Source organism: Sus scrofa, chromosome 2 (genome assembly GCF_054392235.1).
Source record: "Sus scrofa isolate SSC_HxYL_T2T_F1_AM1 chromosome 2, Sscrofa_HxYL_maternal_Yorkshire_Landrace_v2.0, whole genome shotgun sequence".
Taxonomy (NCBI): domain Eukaryota; kingdom Metazoa; phylum Chordata; class Mammalia; order Artiodactyla; family Suidae; genus Sus; species Sus scrofa.
The window spans coordinates 91,747,951-91,768,205 of record NC_139384.1 but is presented as its reverse complement, the minus strand read 5'-3'; the positions used below and the strand labels follow the sequence as shown (position 1 = coordinate 91,768,205).

Below are 20,255 nucleotides of genomic sequence, written 5' to 3'. Positions count from 1 at the left end.
GGCAGGCAATGCTATCTAAACCCAACTTCTTTCTGGACTCTTTGCTTAAGAGACACACATTCATTCACTCCTTCAAGAAACACTCACCCAGACCCCCCCAAACCCCTGAGGCTTGTACAGACACAGCCCTAGATACAAATACTCAGACACACATCCACCCTCATGCCTGCTGTGTATAACCCAATATCCTCTAGATGATGAGGTGGTGGCGGTTTACCATTTATTGACCATCTAAGTGTTTCACAGTTTTCATTTCATTATACTTAACCCTTAAGAAAATCATCTGAGATTGATCTTATTATGATTCCCATTTCATGGATGAGGAAACAGAAGTTCAGAGAGGTTAAGTAACTTGCCAGGGTCACAGTTAGAAAGTGACAATGCTGGGAGCCAAACTCCTGCCCTTCTTCACTTAGATATGCAGGCAACACTCATGCATGCACAGGCCCGTGCACGCATGCCTGCGCACGTACACACACACACACACACACACACACACACACACACACTGCCTTAGCATAGGTAACTGATGTCCAATGAGGTCATCTTTCTCACCCTGGCCTCTTCACATGCACCACTCCCAGGCCCTCACAGTGCTGCCCTGGTATTCGTAGGAGCCCCTGGCCTGGGCACCTATGAGGACAGCCTGATGCCCACAGAGTCCCCCTCCCCCGCCCCACATCCCCTCCCTCCAGCATCTGCAGGCCCTGGCCCAGCTGGGGGCGGCCCGGGGATTCGGATGGGTGACTCAGGCTGAATCATGGCCCAGATGCTTCTCGGCAGCCCTTTCCCCCACTGTGCCCAGAGAGCCTATTTTAAAGGCAGAGATGGGCCAGAGTGGGGTGGGGGCAGGGAGCATGGGCACTTGAGAAGGAGGAATCAGGCACAAGAGGGCCTCTGTGCCCCTCTATTCCCCAGTGATCGGCAGGTGTTCTCAGGGAGCCCCCACCTGTGCCCCTCATTCTGCCAGGAGAGAGGATCCTTCTGCCTGGATGTGGGCAAGGGGCTCTCTCTCTGATCCCAGGGCCCACGTTGGCTTCCCTGTTCTACCTTTTGGCTGTCATAACAACGATGGTAATACCTACAATCCTAATTGATCACTCATGTGTTAACAGTAGTCTACAGTTTTTAAAGCACTCTCGCAACAGTATTGCAGGGAATTCTCTCATTAGTCCTATGAAGTGGAAATTAGCATACTCGCTTTTGAGCGAGGAAACTGAAGCTCAGAGAGGATATGTGAACTATCCAAGGTCGCATAGTTGGTGAAATAATAGAGCCAGGAACCAAGCTTAGGCTTCTTGCTCCAATCTGTGGAAAGTGAGCACTAGGGCCAGGGTTGAGCTGCAGCTGAGCATGGTGGGGACATAGTAAGGGAACGTGGGGCCATGGTTGGGGCATTGGAAGCAGCCTGGGGGAGTGGCAAAGCAGGAGGCATGCGGAGTGTATGGAGGTGAGCCTGGTGGCTTGGTGCGTGACAGGATCATGACAAGATTTTTCTTCTTACTGTTCTGCAATTAGTGGGTCATGGGATTATTTATGCTTTTAAATCTTCTTTGCTGTGTTTCAGGCCAATATTCTAAAAAGTGCAGAGCCATGGAGTTGCTATTGAGGAGACTTGACCCATAGGACCTTTGCTTTCCAAAGCCTTAGTTTCTCATCTGAAAAAATGGATCCAAGTCTCTGGTGGGGCAGGCTGTTGAGAGGCATGAGTGCAGCCATGTGCATCACGCCCTTTAGAAGCTGTGAAAGGCTTCGCAAAGGCTGCTGTTTTCCACATTTTGTTTTATCTTTAAAAACAAAACAAAACAAAACACTTGTGGGTGCTGGGCAGTGGGTTCTGGGAACCTGGGGGCGGTGCCGAGAAGGGGAGTGGGTGACAGCTCTTCTTTACCTCTGCCTGGGCTCGGCCTGGCCTTCCCCCACCCTCAGCCCAGAACTGGTTTCTAGGCAACCGGATGGATGCAGGGATGGTTCCGAGGGGAGAGAGAGCTATAAATAGGGAAGGGAGAAAACAAAAATAAAGTTCCAGAGAAAGCTGTGGAGCTGCATTACTAGGGGTGGATGTGGGGAGACAGGGAGGGAGACGGGCGAATGGTGGGGTGCGGGGACACCTCTGATCCCTTCATCAGGGGAGAGGGCGGGTTTCAGGTTAGCCTGCTGGCGATGGGCCTAAGAGTGCTGACAAGGGGGAGGAGGGGGTCTCTGTGTGCACAGCTGAGCGGGATGGAGATGACGAGAAGTCACTTCTCATTGGAGGACTGGGGGAAGCTCTGAAGAGGGAAGGACTTTGAACAGAGACCAGGTGGAGGAAAGAAGCAGGAGAAGAAAGATAGGTGTGGACCAGGTTGGGGAGGCTGGACCCACGGATCTCAGAGGTTTGGTGGGGCTTGGCCTTGCCAACCACACACCCGGTATCCACGCAGACACAGTGGGCTCTTCCTGGGCTGTGATGCTCACTCTCCCCAGCTCTTCTTTCATTCAGGTGTCAGCTCCAAGCTTGCCTCCTCAGACACATGACCTGACCACTCCACTGAATGTGGGTCACCACCCCTATTGTGTCACATCGCTCTGTTTTATGTTCTTCATAAAATTCAAAATTATCTTGATCCATGTATTTGTTGATCCAGGGACATGAGTTATGTCAGGGCAGTGACCTGCAGGGCTGCTCCCTTGCAGCCCCTTTCTTCTAAGAACAGAGCAGGTGAGCAACACACGCTGTCGAATGACTAAACACACACAACACTCGGGCAACATCCATGTACACATGTGAACACAGATACATCCAAACTCATAGGTAAGTGTGCATAGACAGCTCGCCCCCTCCCCCACCACACACAATCTCACTTGCAGTCTCCATGAAATTCCACAAGCATCTGTTATCTCGACTTTGCTGCCTCCACATTTTCCTATTGTTGGTGGATTTCGTTTGTCTCCCCTCAATGCGCATTCCTTATGGAAAATTCCAAAGGAACTGGGCTTCAGAGTCAGGCTCCAGGCTGAATGTGGCCTGTGCCACTTCCCAGCAGCGTGACCTAGGGCAGGTTAACTTTGCCTCTCTGGTCTCCATCCTCTCATCTGTAAGCTGGGGCTAATAACAAGGAATCCTTGAAGATGGTTTCAAGTAAAATGAATAGAGGCAAGTGTTGGATACCTGGGAAATATTGGGCAATGGGGAAATAGTTCTGTCCCTGTCATGAGGGAGGAGCCCTTGAGCTGTGGGGTCTCACACATGCACTTAGTCAGGACTGCCATCTGACTTGGCATCTTCGGCTGAGGCTTCCGGGCTTGTGCCTGGAATGCATGTAAAGTGAACCCCTGCAGATGAGAACATTGGTCTCAGCAGAAAATCAAACTCAGAAAACCAGGTGCATGGCTCCATACCCGGGAAGGAGGAATAAACCTCTTCACAAGCCAGATGGTGAACCTGGTTTTGGCATCTAAAAATGGGGATCAGGTGCTGGTAGCTGGCAAGGAGGTGGCAAACTCAAATTCTTCAGAGGCCAGGCAGTTCATGAAAATGAGTGAAGTGGATGGGAAATACAATAGGGACGGAAAGCCGCCATCTGGAATCAAACGAAAAAAATGTATCCCTTGTGCTAGCAAATTAAACATCTCTACAGGCCAAATTCAACCTAAGGGCCACAAGTTTGCAATCCCTGCAGACTGTGGATTGTAAATAGTGTCTTAATTCTGCCAAAAGGGATCTGGAGATCCTGGCATCTTCACGTTGAGTCAGAAAGTCGGAGCCCACCCGCTGATTCTCCCTACACACGTCTAGCAAGCAGCGTCCTACTTTCGGAAGTAAAGGCTAGTACATGGCAGGCCAAGGTGACCCTAGTGGACCGGTCTCCACAGCGTTCAAGGCCTTCCCGAACCTGGCACCACCTCCTGCTCCCAACGACTCAGGGAAGGTGGGGGCGTTAAATACGCGGGGGTTGACTTTGTAGGGCAAGCTCCTTCCAGCCCTTGGGGCTGGAGGGGAGACGCAAGGCTTGAATGGCAAAGGAAGTGGGACCTGGCAGAGAAGGGGTGGGGACTGGCTCGGGCCAGGTGGGGTTATTGCGGCAAAGAGCCGGGCTTCCGCATGGGTGGGGGCGGGGCTTCCATGTAAGCCAGGTTAGCCAGAAGCTGTCATAAATGAGGGCATGAGCGCTGCATCGATGGGGGCGGGGCCTCGACGCGGGCGCGCTCTGGGGGCTTCTGTGCCAATCAGAGCAGGGCCTTCGCTTTGATGGAGGCGAGGCCTCTGCGCAGCACCGCGGCATCTCCGCCCCCTACTTCCGAAGACCAAGGCGGTGTTGGGGGCCCTCTAGTGCCAGTCCCGATCCACTCAAGGCTCCAGGCCAACTTCCCAGATTTCTGCAGACCCTTTCTCACCTCAGCAGAGGTCGTTAACTTTCGGGCACCTTTCTGGGAAGGCTGGAGTATCGGTTGCCCGAACACTGCTTTTTTCTGGGGCAACTGTCCCTTTCCCTTCCCCTGAGATGAGCTTTTCTGCAGTGGGGAGGTGTGCGAAGAGGTATTTGCATTAGTGTTCTCCAGGAGAAAGGTTTGCATCTAGCAGCTTCTTCCAGTGCTCGTGCTGCTGTTTTCCAAGAGCTTCTTCGCGGTACCGGTGCCCCTGTGACTGCGCGGGCCGGCCTGCATTTGTCGGCCAGCGTGCGTGCACCCCTACGTGCAGATGCGCGCCTGCCTGGCTCCTACACTTGGGCTGGCGCGCAAGGACCAGCGTAGATGCATACGAGTCCGCGCGGGCGTGGCCATCGATGCGCCTGCGCTGCAAGTACCTTGCGGTGTGAGTCTGTCTGCCCTGCACCTCCACGGCTCCAGGCTTCCCTCCGCCCTGCACCTCCAGCAGGTGACGGTCCAGCAGGTGGCGCCCGAGGCCGCCTTCCCGTCTCTCAGCGAGCAGGGAGTCCCAGCCTCAGCGAGGGGGCCCCTCCAGGTTGTTCCCGGGGAAAGGGTAGGAGATGGCGAAGCTGAGGCCCAAGGTAGTCAGTCTTGCACCTGGGCTGAGTGTGCTGAGCCCCAAAGAGGGGAGTGGGGCAGACTGGGACCTGGAAGTCCATTGGCTGCCCCAACCCGGCGCCCAGCCCAGTCCAGCCCTGCCCGTGCGGCGCCTGCTACAGACAGATTGGCTTTATTCATGGACACGCGGGGGGCGGTCGGGCCCGCCCGCCCAGGACACGCTCACACGAGGGTGGGGGACTCTCCATGCCACAATCACGACACACGAAGCCAGCGCTCACACCGGGCCGGCTGGGGGATGGGGCATGGCACAGACTGGCTCCTGGTTTTGTTTTGTTTTTTTAAAAAAAAGGTTCTTGGGGTCGATGTGAGAGTCGGGGGGGGGGCTCTGGGGCTGCCCCGGCGCCCCTTAAAGAGCCTCTGTCGCGGGGTGGAGGGGAGCCGTCGCTTTCTGATCTTAGTTTAAACACACATAGAACATGCTACATCCGCGCAGACACTGAAGGGGATGGGGCAGGGAGGGGCAACATAGGTGGGGCGAGGCTCCCAGCCGTGGCCGAAGCCCCGGCTCTGTCCACCCCCCAGGCCTGGACGCGGGCGGGTAGGACAGACAGATAGACACTAACACAGGCTCCGAAGGGGGCGCCTCGGAGCGAAGGAAGATCTCATGTTTTGAGGGGAAAGGGTGGAAGGACAGCCCTGGCTCTGGGGGGGGGGGGGGAGGAGCAGGGGACAGGGAAGGGGTTGTGCTGCTGGTGAGGGGCCGTCCTGGGCCCTTACGCCTCTGGCTCATACTCCTGATACTCCTCCTGCATCAGGGGGATGGGGGTGGAGTGAAGAAGAGCAAAAGAGGAAGGGGTTGGAGACCAAGTGGCCAGGCCATTGCCCTGAGACCCTTCCCCCTCAAGGAGGAACTGTGCATGCCCCTCCCACGGGGCCGGGAGAAACCGGGCGGTTGGGGACAGCTGGGATGTTTCTGGGCAGGGGTGCCTGGGGCCCAGTACTAGGCTCCATCTGTCCTCCCTCCCTGCTGCCACCTCTGGGGTCTGGGTTCTAGAAAAGGGGGGCTTGAAGCTCCCTGGCCCAATTTTATCCTTTCTGGAACCCCACCCCCACCCCCGCTGGGGAGGGCAGCAATCCTCCAATGCCCAGAGCCCCACCCGGCCCTGGCCCTGCCACCCCTCACCTGGGGCGGTTCCTCATAACTCTCTCCTGGCTCCATCAGGGGCTCGATCAGCGGCTCCTCTGCAGCTTCCTGGGCCACTTCCTCTGGCTGAAGGCAGAGAAGAGACAGGTCCTGTGAGGCCAGCTAGGAATCCCCCCCCCCCATTCCTACCCTGGAAAGCTTTTGGCTGATTGAGGGAAGGCTAGGCTTTGTTGGCAGTGTAACCAGAATTTTTAATTCAGTGGTTGATTTGGAGTGCCTTGGAAGTGGAATGGAGGAGTGAAATCCCTCCAGTACCGCTTGAAGCAGGGATGGCAAGGGGGAGGGGGCAGCCACCTGCACTTCCATCATTTGGACGGGATGGGATGGGGAGAGACAGGGCACACTCAGTCACCCACTTCTCCCTCCCCCCATGTATCAGCTCCATGGGGGAGGGGCATGTATGGGGACCCCCAGAGATAGCCCTGGAAGCTCCTCTGGACTGGAGGGAGATGGAGGCTCAGGGACAGGGCTGAGCAGGGGCTCTGAGCCATTCCCCTGCCACTTTCCACCCATCCCTCCCCCAGGGCCCCGTGTGGCCTGGTTTCTTCAGCTGTTGCTATTTTAAGATAAGCTGGAAGCAACAGCTCATGGTGTTGCTTGGATGTGTGAGCTAAGACTCTCCCCTCCCCACCGCATCTGCTGCCCAGACGGGTACAGGCCAGCAGGCACGCAAATAGGGGGCTGCCAGACATGTGGCCAGCTCCCTGTGGGTGAGCACATGTATGTGCACAAACACAGGACTGAGCTGGCCGCACACGTGGGCACAGCCAGTAACCTGGAGTCCATGCACCGTTGCACAAGGCCACGTGTGGGTTGGCACATGCCTGGACCCCTGGGAGAACCTGTAAACAGGGCACACTGCCTCCCCGACTTCCACATGTAACCACTGTCCCTCCCTACTGGCCAGAGGTGAGAATCTTGGGACCCTGGAGGGCTGGAACCTCCACACTCTAGTTGCTCTGCTCCAACCAGGCAGCTCAACGCCTTCACGTTACCTGTGTAGGTGGGCCCTGTGGGCACACGAGTTTACACACCTTGTCTGGTTCATTGCCCCCAGTTACAGATGGCTCCTCAGAAGCCCAGGAGGTGGGGATGTTAGTTTTGCCCAAAGTCACTCAGCAATGACCAGAACCCAGAAAGAAATATAATGTTAAGAATCCCAGCTCTACACATTAAGAACACCCAGCTAATTTGGGGTGATAGGAGTCAGGAAGCAATTAGCTGTGGAGGGGGAGGCAGGGCCAGATGAAGGTGAGGAGAGTCAGGTGCCTGGGTGCAAGTGTTAAGAAGGCACCCACTCTCAGGGCCATGCAAATGAGACCCTGGAATAAGTGCCCCCCTTAAATTCTGTGTCCCAGACACTCCCTTCTCTCACCCTAGTCTTGATCCTGGGAGGGGGTCGGAGGGGGTGTAAGGGGGAAGGGTTTTTTTGGTTTTTGTTTTTTTTTGTTTTTTGGCCATGCACCCATGGCATGCGGAAGCTCCTGGGCCAGGGATCGAATTTGTGCCACAGTAGCAGCCCAAACCAACGGCAGTGACAATGCCAGATCTTTAACCCACTGCACCACCAGCGAACCAAGGGGGAATTCTAAGAGGCTGATGTTCTGTTTCTTGATCTGGGTGCCTATGACTTGGGGAGAGTTGCATTTGTGAAGATTTCTTTTCCTTCCTTCCTTTCCTTCTTTCCTTCTTTCTTCCTTCCCTCCCTCCCTCCCTGCCTGCCTGCTTGCTTGCTTGCTTGCTTTCTTGGCTTTTTAGGGCCGCAATTGAGGCATATGGAGGTTCCCAGGCTAGGGGTCAAATCAGAGCTACAGCAACACCACAGCCACAGCAATGCCAGATCTAACTGCGTCTTTGACCTACACCACAGCTCACAGCAACACTGGATCCTTAACCCACTTGAGCGAGGCTAGGATCAAACCCACAACCTCGTGTTTCCTAGTCAGATTCATTTCCGCTGTGCCAAGACGGGAAGCTCTCTTTTCTTTTCTCTTTTCTTTTCTTTTCTTTTCCTTCCCTTCCCTTTTCTTTTTCTTTCTTTCTTTCTTTCTTTCTTTCTTTCTTTCTTTCTTTCTTTCTTCCTTCCTTCCTTCCTTCCTTCCTTCTTTCCTTCCCTCCCTCCCTCCCTCCCTCCTTTCTTTCTTTCTTTCTTTCTTTCTTTCTTTCTTTCTTTCTTTCTTTCTTTCTTTCTTTCTTTCTTTCTTTCTTTCTCTTTCTTTCTTTCTTTCTTTCTTTCTTTCTTTCTTTCTTTCTTTCTTTCTTTCTTTCTTTCTTTCTTTCCTTCTTTCTTTTTGCTTTTTAGGGCAGCACTTGTGGCATATGGAGGTTCCCAGGCTAGGGGTCGAATCAGAGCTGCAGCTGCTGGCCTGTGCCACAGCCACAGCAACTCGAGATCCGAGCTAAGTCTGTGACCTATACCACAGCTCATGGCAACACCGGATCCTTAATCCACTGGGCAAGGCCAGGGTTTGAATCCACATCCTCATAGATACTAGCTGGATTCGTTTCTGCTGTGCCACCACAGGAACTCCCTGTCTGTGAAATTTCATGGGGCTGCATTGCTTTCTGCGTGAATGCTGTACTTCAAAGAGTTCCCTTAAAAACCATCCCAGCCTGGCCACTCACTGTTTGGCATCAGGTAAGTCACTTCACCTCTGAGCTCAGCTGCCTCGGATGGGAAATGGGAGGGTATCTCTGTGAATATGGGGAGGCTTCCATGACAGCGTATGTAAGCAGCTGGAAGGTGGAGACAGAAACGTGTCCCCCTGCCCCAACTTGCACGGCTTCTCCGTGGGCCCAGGGGCCCCAGAGACCTGGCTTTGGTTTGTAAATCTATGATCTTGAGCTCCCTTGAGAGAGGAGGTTTGAGGTGTCAACCAGTGCTGGTAAGAGGAAGGCGGCTTGAGAGAAATCGTTCTGTGCAAAGGCCCCTCACCAAGAGCCTGGAAGCTGACAGCTCAGGCCCAGACCTGCCCCTTTGCACCCGGGCCCTCAGCACTGGGCTTGGCCTTGTGTTGATACCGGGCAACTCTGGTGACAAGGACCTGAGCTTATCCTCCCAACTACCTTCTCAGGGTGGGGAAGCAGGCAGGAATGGAGATCTTGGGCAAGTCACTTCACCTCTCTGAGCCTCAGTTCCTTCATCTGTAAAGTGGGCTAATTGAGATTCTTTTTTATAGGGACATTATGAAGGTTCAGTGAGTGACTCCCTGTACAGTGTCTAGAACAGTGCCTGCCCGCACAAGAGCTCAATGAACGGGGAGCGATCATTGGAAACATAAGGATAAGAAATGGGGAGTCATACAGCTGGGAAAATGCAGAGACAGGACTTGAACCAGAACTTGTGAGTCAGATCCTAGCCTTTGGACAGGGGAAAGAACCAACAGTTGTGCAAAATGTCTGGAGCTGAAGGTGCTATGAGTCTCTTCCCACAGCCTAACAGATACGCTTGTGCTGAATTCCCGCTCATCTAAACCCCACCTGCAGGAGGCCCCACCCCCATGGTGGCAGAGTCTGCTTGTGCGTGGATGGCAGTGAGCTCAGAGCACCCCACGGGAGGTAAGTCAGTACAAACATAAGATGCACAAAGCAGACTGTCATGGCAGTACACATTCTTGCATACCTGTGGTGATACGAACCCCTGGGGGGCCACACAGACAGCTCATATGATCATGGGCCCACTCTTGTACTGAGCACTCACTGTATGCTACCCAGGCTCTTTACATCAGTGGTTCTCAAAATGTGGTCCCTGAAGCATCCACATCACCTGGGTACCTGTTAGAAATGCAAATTCTCTGGCCCTGCCTTAGACCTGCTGAATCAGACATCCTAGGGGTGGGACCAACAGTCTGTATCCTAACCTGGCCTCCTGGTGATCTAAGACACACTGAAGTTGTTGAGAATCTGATCTATATTATCTCTCATCTACATGAGTTCTCTTTTCTTCCTCTCCCGTCTTAGAGGCAAAGACTCAGGCTCAGAGACATGATGGGACCTGTCCAGGGTCACACAGTCAGGAAGTAGTTGGGATTTAAATCCAGCTCTGGGGGGTTCCAGAGCTCACAGCTCTCACCCCACAGCATGCCCTAATGAAAGCATCTGATTATCCCCATGTATGCATCCCCCAAACAGACCCATGGGGGAACACGTCTACACAAAGGTGTGATACACACTTCACCCCTCCCCATGGCCCACTTCTACTCATGCCTGTCACAGGGCCTTTGCACATGTTGTTCCTGCTGCCTGAAATATACTTCCCACATGGCTTGCCTCCTCCCTTGAGTGTCAGCTCTAGTGTCACCTCCTCAAAGAAGCCCTCCCAAGTAAAGTAGCCCCCTCAACTCCTGACTCTATCCCATCACCCTTGCTGTCTTTCCTTCACAGCACATACGCCTGTCTGAAATCATCTTGCTTATTGGTTAGTTTGTTACTGCATCTCCTCCCCCTACAGTGTCAGCTCCATGAATGCAGGAACCTATTCACTGGGGTAACCTCTGGAACAGTCCCTCTCTGGCATGAATACTTGTTGACTGAAAAGACATAAGTGAACAATCAGTGACACATGCAGATGTGGCCCAAAGTGGTCCAGGTCACACTTACCAACAGGATACATGTATCCAGCCCAATCTAGGTCACAGACACAGGGAGCAGCACGCCTGGACCCAGCTTCACGCAGACTCACTCTGAGCAGAGTCTAGGAGGATCCTGGGGGAGCAGGGAGCCTGGCGGCTGGTTATGGGTGTGCCTGGCATGTGTGTGTGTGTGTGTCTGTGTGTGTCTGTGTGCGTGCTCACCTTCAGATCAGCGGGGAACTCCTCCTTCTTCACCAGGCCTGTGGCTGCCGCAATGTTCCCAGCCCCAGAGAACACGGCTCCTCCCAGATGTGATGCCTGCTCCTTGGTTTTCTCAGCCACTGCATCAGGGAAAAGATTTGGGGGCTAGGATGAAGCAGGTGTAGATATCCCCTTTCCTGTAGAGCCCCAGGGCCAGCCTTCCCAGGGAGCACACCCTCTAAGAAGCCTTGGGGGTGCCCTTGCCCACCCCCTCCCCCATTCTCTGAATCCCAGCCAGATCCCAGGCCAGGGGGATGGGACACAGCTGGGCAGGGCAGGGCTGAGCTGGTACCTGAGGCCACTCCTTGTACCACCCCCTCTCGGGTCTTGCTTCCTGTAGTGACAAAAAGAGCACACTTAAGGGTTTTGAGCTGAGGAAACAGGCTCCAGCAAGCACAGTGGTTACATAGGGGGCAGAGGGATCCAGGCAGCAGTGGGCATCCTGGCCCCATCACTGCCTCCTTGGGCCCCCACATCCCATCAGTGTCCCCCACCCCACTTACATCCTCAGTCTTCCCCACTGTCTGTCCCCCCGACTGATGTAGTACCCACACCCTCAGGTGGCTGTTGCCTGAGTGCCCCATGAAAACACTCTATTTGCCCCAGTTCATTTAATCCTCTGCCCAGGATGTGAGCAGATGGGGTAGGCGTGGGGGTGGAGCTGGGGGCGGGGCAAAAAGGCTCTGTATTTGGAAAGGTGCCTCTGGTGCTCCTGATGCATAACTGCCCACACCCTACCCAAGGACACACACATCTCATCCCTCCCCCCACCCTCCACGCTCCAATTCTTCTAAAGGCTCTCTTCTAACCAGGGTGCAATCTGTCCTTCTGGCCGAAGTGGGGAGTGTCTTAGATGCAGGATGATCTAAGGACGATGTGACTACTGGGACAGACACCCACAGCATTGACTGGGCTTCCCAGGAGGGTAGCAACTGGGAAAGGCAAGGGAGCCTGTCCTCAGGTGGGCAGTGGGGAGTCTCCCATCCTGAGGATTTGGCAACCTAGACAACAGTGGGTGGAGTCAGAAATGGGTGTTTGGGCCAGCTGAGGCTGGTGGGAGGAGGAGAGGTGGGCACAGGAGGACAGGATTCTCAAGGGTAAAGCCCACCAGCCCCGGAGACTGGGTCCCCCCGCCCCCCATACATGCACACATCCATTTGTTCCCCCCACAAATGCTTGTTGGTACCTGCTCTGTGTCAGGCCCCAGGCCAAGGGATCACTGTCAGATGGGGGAGAGAGAAGAGCAGAGATGGTGCCCTGGACCTCAAGTAGTGGGGAGAGGACATCCAGCCTCGATGGGAGGGGTACATGGTTGGGGAGGGGACATTGCCTGGACCTTGACAAATGGGGGGCAGGAGGATACACAGAAAGGAGGCTGCGGAGGGTATTCTGGGCACAGGTGAGACAGAAGGGTGAGCTTTCAGGGCCATCAGGGAGCCCATTGATGGTGGTCTCTGTGCTCGGAGTGAAGGAAACTGAATCAGGACCTTGGGAGGTTTTGAATGTTGCTGCAGGGAGCTGAGGCTTTGATGAGGGGAAACTGGGGGCTATCAGGATTTCCAGGTCAGAGGGAGGAGCTGGAGGTGCCAATCTAAGAGGAAGAGGAGGGGCTGAGAGACCAGGGGTCTTTGGGTGTGAAAGGGCTGAAGGAGGAGGCAGGTGGGAGGCCAGAGTTGGGGTCCAGCAGGTGTGGGCTCAAGTCCTCACCCAGTCTCCATCACCTCTGCCCTAGTTCCAGCCACTCTCATCTGGTGGCTTTGCTACCTTACAGCAGGTCCCCCTGCAATCTATTCTGTCCCCAGAGGCCGGAGGGACCTTTCCATACTGAAATCAGATTGTGCCAGTCCCTGGCTTGCAATCTGTCCTGGCAATGCTGATAATGCTTTGCCCTGGCCTGCAAGAGCCCCTCATGAACTGGCTCTTGCTCACCTTTCTGACCTCATCTTCTACCACTGCCTTCTGCCCTCTGCTCTCTAACCCAGTGTCCTTCAGCCCATTCTAGGGCCTTTGCACAGGGCTTTTCCAACTCGTCCCCCTACCCACCCTCCTGACTAGTCAGGCTCAGCTCAAATGCTACCCTCTGATTACCTGACCAAAGTGGTCCCCCACCCTGGCCACCCGATGTCCCACCCCACCACTGGAATGCTTGACATCACTATCAGGAGAGCTGGCACTACCAGCACACAGTAGGTGGTCAATCAGTATTTTTCAGATGACCGCAATCCCAAATCTGCCATAACATGGGCAAGTTATCCAGCTCTCTAGAGCCTGCATGGGGGATAATTCTACCCACTGCACAAAAGTAAACCCCGAACCAGCACTGAAATTCAGAAATATCAGTTTCTTGCCTCTGTTGATGCAAATGACCCTCCTTCCCCACTTAGAGTGAGATGTTTTAACCCCTTGGCCCTTCTCCTGCTGACAGCTGGCAGCTGCAAGGACTCTGGACCCAGAGGAGAGAGGCCCATGGAGGGATTGCGGGGAGGCAGGGAGACCCAGAGAGCGATTCAGAGGGGGAAGTAGCTGGAAGGAGGGCTAGGAGGGAGCCCCAGTTGCAGAGGAAGGAGGGTGGCAAGGGGAAAGGTGGGACTTTGGAATCTATAAAGCTCAACTCAAACTCCAGTTTCAGGTTTGATCAGCTGTGACCTTGAACAAGAGGGTTAAACCTCAGGGAACCCCAGTCTCCCTGGTCTGGAGATGAGCAGGGAGCACTAAATGAGGTACTGAAGGTTATGGATGTTTTTCTCACGGGACCTGGCAGAGAGTAAGGGCTCAACACCAGGTAACTATTAATAATGGGAAGAGTAAGAAAAAGAAGGCCCTCTGCTTTGACCTCAGCATTGGTCCCTGGCCTTTCAGCTGAACTCCACCTTCACCAACCCTTCCTGCACCCCCAGATCTCTTCACTGACCCAGGCTTCTGTCCCTGGCTATGTCCTTAGTGACCCCTGTGCACCCTGCCCCATCTGCTGACTCATATTCCCCTGCCCGGACCCTGACTCCTGCCCTCTAAGGATGCTGGCTCCACTTTCTCCTGGGACGGCACCCAAACCCCCCAAGACCTTGAAGCCCTGCCCCTCGCCCACCAACGTAGAGGACACCCTCCTTGGTCTTCTCCGCGGCCTCGGTGACCCCTTGCTTGGTTTTCTCCGCAGCGGCCACAACGCCCTCCTTGGCCATGGACAGGCCCTTCATGAACACGTCCATCCTGGCGGCCTGGGGAGGGCGAACACATGGGCACGGGTGCGCTGGCCCCGCATCCTCACCCCAGCCCTTCCGGAGGGACGCAGGTGTCCCCTCCTCTCCCTCCTGAGACCCGGGCGCCTTCCGGGCCGGAGCCCCCTCCCGCCTTCCCCCTCCCGGGTGCGAGGCCACAGGGCCGCGGCGAGTCCTAGCGTCCTTGAAACCGGGGATGCAGGAGGGGCCACCGCCTCGGTTATCCGGGGCCCTGCAACCTGCAGCCCCGCGGAACCGGAGTGCTGGGCTTGGCGCGAAGCCTCAGGTCCTGCCTGTACACACACGACAGAGTCACACGGCCGTGCACACAAACATACTCCATGAACACGCTCACGTGCACCCACAGGACACGCAGACGTTCAAACGCGCACGGACACTCCACTCTGATACACACGGACACACGGGCGCGGACACACGTCCTCACGGCTACCCAGGCAGTTGCGGACACCGGGCAACAGACAGACATACCCCGGGGCGCAGAGTGACACGCACCCACTGGGACGCTCTCTCTGTTCTCCATCCCCTTCCCCATCCCACCCAATCCCTTCTCCATTCCCAACCCCTTCCTCAGCCGGGGCGCCCGGAGCGCGGCCGCCTTACCTGGATGCGGGGCCCCAGCTGGGGATGGAGCGGCGGCTGCGGCTGCTGTTGCGACAGGCGGGCAGGCGGGCGCAGGGGTTCGGCTAGGCCGGGCTGGGGTGAGCTCGGGCCGTTGAGGAATCCGGCCGAATCCTGGCGCTCAGGTTAGTTTGCAGCAGGCGAGGCGCAAGCCCTGAGCCGGGGCGCTGTAGTGCCCGGGCCTTGGGTGCGTCGCCAGCCACCGCTCGCACCTAGCGCCTTGCTCACACGCGCGCTTGGGCTCTGGCTCGGACGCTGCGGCAGCTCTGAGCTCAGCGCCCCCCCCTGGCGGCCGCGCCACCCCCAAGCCTGACTGACAGGGGGCGGGGAGGGTGACATCTCCGCGGAGCCCTCTAGCCTCAAGGGGCGGGCCCGGGACGCGCCGCTGGGGACCCTGGAGCGTCAGGCTCACATCCTGTCCCCAGATCCTAGTCTGGTGGGGGTGACAGTGTGGTGTGGTAAGAGTGCGGAAGAAATACTGCAGTTGGTTTTAGGGTTCAGATGGGTTTGGATCTCAGCTATGCTTTTTATTAGCCATAGGACCTTGGGTTACTCAACTCTCCTTTCTGAATGTCAGTTTCCTCTTTGGTAAAATATGGACTGTTCATTTAACGAACTTTTATTGTGCACTTAGGTGCCAGGCAGGTTGGAAGCTGGAGACAGTGGAAAAGGAAAACAAGGTCCCTCTCTCTCAGGGCTTTTACAGTGGTGAGTTTGTGTCTGTGCCCAGATGAGACACAGGGCAGAAAATAAATGTGTCAACGCTTAAACCAAACAAGGTTATTTCAGCTTGTGAGAAGTGTCATGAAGATGAGAAAATGGAGATGTACCAGTGTTATATCTGCTCAAGGAAGGCCTCTGTGAGGAGGCCAATGGGAGCAGACACCCCAGAGGGGCGCCAAGGCCAGGATGCTTGTGGGCAAGTTCCATAGAGAGGGAACTGCAAGTGCAAAGGCCCTGAGGCAGGACTGGCTTGGGAACAGATAAAAGGCAGTGCAGCTGAAGAGTTGGGACGGAGAGAGAAGGAGGTGGACAAGACCCTTTTTGTGAGTGGCTATGGTCTGGATTGTCCAAATGGCCATAGAACGTCAGGCACACAGAGGCTCTTAGTTGATATATGACAGAATGATGCCCAAGAAGCTGTGGGGTCCCAGAGGAAGTGGATTCTGACAGCTCAGTGGAGTCAGGGAAGTCCGTACAGAAAAGGAGACATCTGAGCTGGGCCTTGTAGGATTTCATCTGGCAGACAACGGAGGGAGGGAATTTTGGGTTATGACATAGCATGGGCAAAGGCACTGTGGCTGGAAATGCAGGGTGTGTAAGTGACAGATGATGAGGTGAGGAGGTAGCTAGGAACCTAGGCAGAGCCTTGGGGGGTAGGGGGAGGAAACTGTTCACATGTCGCTGGTAGAGCTACAAACTGGCACATACTCTTTGGAAGGCAATTTGGCAATGTTTTCCAAGGACATAAGTACATGCTCTTTTTGAGCCAGCACTTTCCCTTCCAGGAATTTCATCCTTCGGATCTCCACTCACACAAGCACGCAAAGACATTTGTGCAAGGATGTTCACTGCAGCATGACTTATGGTAGCAAAAAACTGAAACTAGGAGTTCCCATTGTGGCTCAGTGGATTAAGAACCTGACTGGTATCCATGAGGATGCAGGTTTGATCCCTGGCCTCACTCAGTGGGTTAAGGATCAGGCGTTGCCACAAGCTGGAGCTGTAGGTTGCAGATGTGGCTCAGATCTGGTGTTGCTGTGGCTGCGATGTCTTTGGGCAGCTGCAGCTCCAATTGGACCCTTAGCTTGGGAAATTCTATATGCTGAGGGTGTGGCCCTAAAAAGAAAAAAATTACTGATGATAATCTAAATGTCTGTCTGTAGAGGACTGGCTGGTTAATTGTGGTTCATCCACCAGTGTGATGCTGTGCTGCCATGAGAAAGGATGAGTTAGACCCACGTATACTGATATGGGAGCGTGGCAAGACACAGTGTGTTGTGAAAGAAGCAAGATGTCAAATGGTAATGTGCGGAGCCAGTCAATTTTGATACAAGGAAAATACATACACACACAATTATATACGGAAGCTTGTATACAAATGTTTACATCTAGATATACAAAAAGCCATCTGCATGGACTTCCCCTCAAAGCTGTTAACAGTGGTTGCCCCTGGCAAATGGGCCTGAGAAAATCCAAGGAGAGAAGCTTGTACATTTCATCGCTTTCCTTCTCAGTGCTGTTTTGATTACCTCGAATAGTATTTTACTTGTATCATGTTAAAAGCTAGCATGGGGACAGCTGTCATTATTGTTGAACTCTCAGCATTGAAACTGCCTCCTTCCTTTTTTTTTTTTTTTTTTTTTTTAACTTTTTGCTTTTTTTTTAGCACCGCACTTGCAGCATATGGAGGCTCCCAGGCTAGGGGTCTAATCGGAACTATAGCTGCCGGCCTACACCACAGCCACGGCAACATCAGATCTGAGCTGCATCTGCGACCTACACCACAGCTCACAGCAACACCGGATCCTTAAACCACTGAGAGAGGCCAGGGATCAAACCTGCAACCTCATGGTTCCTAGTCCGATTCGTTTCCACTGCGCCATGATGGGAACTCCAATACTTCCTCCTTCCTTATGAAGCATAGCCCATCTCCCCTGCCAGGAGCTGACAATGCTTTTCCCAGCTTTCCTTACAGCCAAGATGTGTGACTTCACCCCCAGACATCTCAGCCCCAGACTTGAAACCAGAACCTAGTGCCAGGAAGATGCAGGGAAGGAGGGGCTTCTGGGAGCATCTGGCACCTACAGAGCAAGTTGTGCCGTCTGTGTTGAGCCATGGTATCCAGGGAGTCTTCCTGGGCCCATTTGATAATGTGATTTGGGGCATCATTCCAGGCTGTGTGATCTCCAAGGGGACTCTGGCCTTCCAGGAGAGTTTCTGAGCTGCTCACTATTGGCTAGTAAACTCCTTATCTGTTTAAATTAACCCAAAGTGATTTTTGTGACTCAGCTAAGATTTCTCCCAATGTTATATGAAGAAGGACTGAGCAGTAGGAAGGAGAGCATTAGGAAGGAGAGAGGAGGAAGAGAGAAAGAAGACCATACAAAGGGCATCTGTACCTTCTATTGTAGGAATTGGGAAGTCACTGAGGGATTTTAAGCATAAGACGGACCTGAAGGTGAATTGCATTTTATGGAGCCAAATGGAGGTGAGTTGGAGGGGAGAGAAGCAACGAAAGCAGCAAGAAGACTGGGGCAGAATCCACAGGAGGAATGATGAAGCCAGAACTAGGGAAGCCTTGGAACAGGCTTGGAGCATCGTTTAGGAGGTAACTTATCAGATGTTGGAAAGAGGGAGCAGGACAAGTCCAGGAAGATTCCCAGGTTTCCGGCTTGGACAATGGGGTGAGTGATCCTGACACAAAAGGAAATAGGCATTGAGGGGACAGGGCAGCTCTGGGGGTGATGGTGAACTTGCCTGGAGCTCAATGAATGTGCAGTGTCTGACTGACAAGCTGGATGTGGGGTCCAGGAGAGAGTTGGGTATCTGAGTCTAGAACTCAGGGAGTCACTCCAGGCTGGCTGTGGGTACAGATTTGGGCCATGGCGTACTGGGAAATCTTTAACACCTGGCTTTCCAAGCAGGGAAGCACCTTATCTGTAGAGTTTGCCCATACCTGTGGTGTAAATTCTCTCACTGTGGTGGATTGCAAGCTGTCACCGCAATGTCTCTGAGCAGAGAATTGGAGAGAGACACGTGGAGCACTCCAGCATTTTCAACATACAGATAAATTAGATAAAAATCATCTTAAGAGCCTAGAGAGTAGTAAAAATCATTAGGAAGTTATGTTTTGAGTATTTATTATCTTTGTTTTAAACATAATTTACATAACCATAAATTTACACCATTTAACTTTTAATAATGGCTTTAACATCTGGATCACAAAATGTCTGAAACTTTAATAATTATTCTCAAGAACTGGTCTAAACCAGCCCAGTACACCAATGGATTTGGAGTCATGTGCATAGAGATGGTGGCTGGAACCATGGGGATGCTGCAATTGCCCAGAGGGACAAGGAGGGTGAAAAGAAGAGAGGGTCCAGGACAGAATCCTGATTCACTGCAACCTTCCTGAGTGGTCAAGGGCCAAGGAGCAGGGGAAAGACTGAGGAGAAGCCCAGAGAGGAGGAGAAACTGGAGAGAGCAGTGGCCAGGAAACTAAGGGGATTTATCACCATTCCTGCCATCCAGGCCTCAGGGCGAGGAGGAAGATGGGCAGGCAGGCTGGGGAGCTAAGAACAAAGAGGGGGTGGGTGATTCTGATTGAACACCTACTGTGTGGCAGGCACTATGTCCATGGTAACATTCAGCCCTAAAAGCAGTCCTTTAAAGCAAGTATTTTCAGTCCCACTTTACAGATGAGAGAAGGGTCACCCAGAGAGGAGAAGTCATGTAACGGGTCACTGGCACCTATTCTTTTCAAGTGGCTTTTCCTGAGTGCCTACTGTGTGCCAGGTACTGTTCTAGGCACTGGAGATTCAGCAGAAACATGACTCAGGGAGTCCTTGCTCTCCTAGAACTTACCATTCCAGAAGGAAGCCACAGACAGTTACTTAACAAATGAACTAATGGGTCTCCGCTCTCCTAAGATCAAGATTTGCCATCCTTCCCGCCTTGGGCATCAGCCGTGGTAGTCTTTCTTCTCTTCCTCCAGTACCCCATGGTCCCTTGGCCCCAGAGCCTTTGCACATGCAATTCCCATTCCCAGAGGCACCACCTCCACCCACCGAGTTAATGCTCACTCAAATGTCCCCTCTTCCGTGAGCTGCTTCTGAGTCAGTGGGTGGTTCTGGAAATGGGGTCTCTGGCCAGCACCATCAGGGAACTCGTTAGAAATGCCAATTCTCAGGCCCAAGTCTGATGCTAAGACATCAGAAGTTTGGAGGCAGAGCCCAGCTGTGTGTGTTTAACAAGCAGGTGATTCTGATCCATGTACTTGAGAACTGCTGCTCTAAGGCCTTGGTTTAGGTCACTGACTTCAACTTCCCCACTCTGCCAATTCCTTTCTTTTCAGAGGCCTGCATTTGTGATGACACAGGTCTTGGTGAGACAACCTGATGTCTGGCTCCCCTGATGGACCAGACCACAGGGGCCACTCATCTGCTTCTGGCACACCCTGGAGCTTAGGGATTCGGGTTGAACAGATATTAACTGTCAGCCTCTGGGTGGTCATGGGCTCCCCTGGGTGTAGGGGAGGGGAAGGGATCCCTTACAGGGCTGGGATCTTAAAAGTGGCTGAGGGGAGGGTGAGAAACATTAAGAAGCTTAGGGAGGTTTCAGCCCCTGCAGAAAAGGGTGCCGTGCAGAAGGCAGGGAAAGGGTATCCAGAGC

General features: G+C 53.8%; 1 protein-coding gene across 1 annotated transcript; it reads right to left on the bottom strand.

Moving 5' to 3' along the window:
• Nucleotides 1-212: 212 nt before the first annotated feature.
• Nucleotides 213-15,172, bottom strand: SNCB (synuclein beta). Its single transcript, NM_001112694.2, is given in 6 exon segments — nt 213-5,777; nt 6,155-6,241; nt 10,969-11,087; nt 11,300-11,341; nt 14,093-14,222; nt 14,844-15,172. Coding segments are annotated over 5 exon segments (402 nt in total). The 5' UTR covers nt 14,214-14,222; nt 14,844-15,172; the 3' UTR covers nt 213-5,744.
• Nucleotides 15,173-20,255: the final 5,083 nt, after the last annotated feature.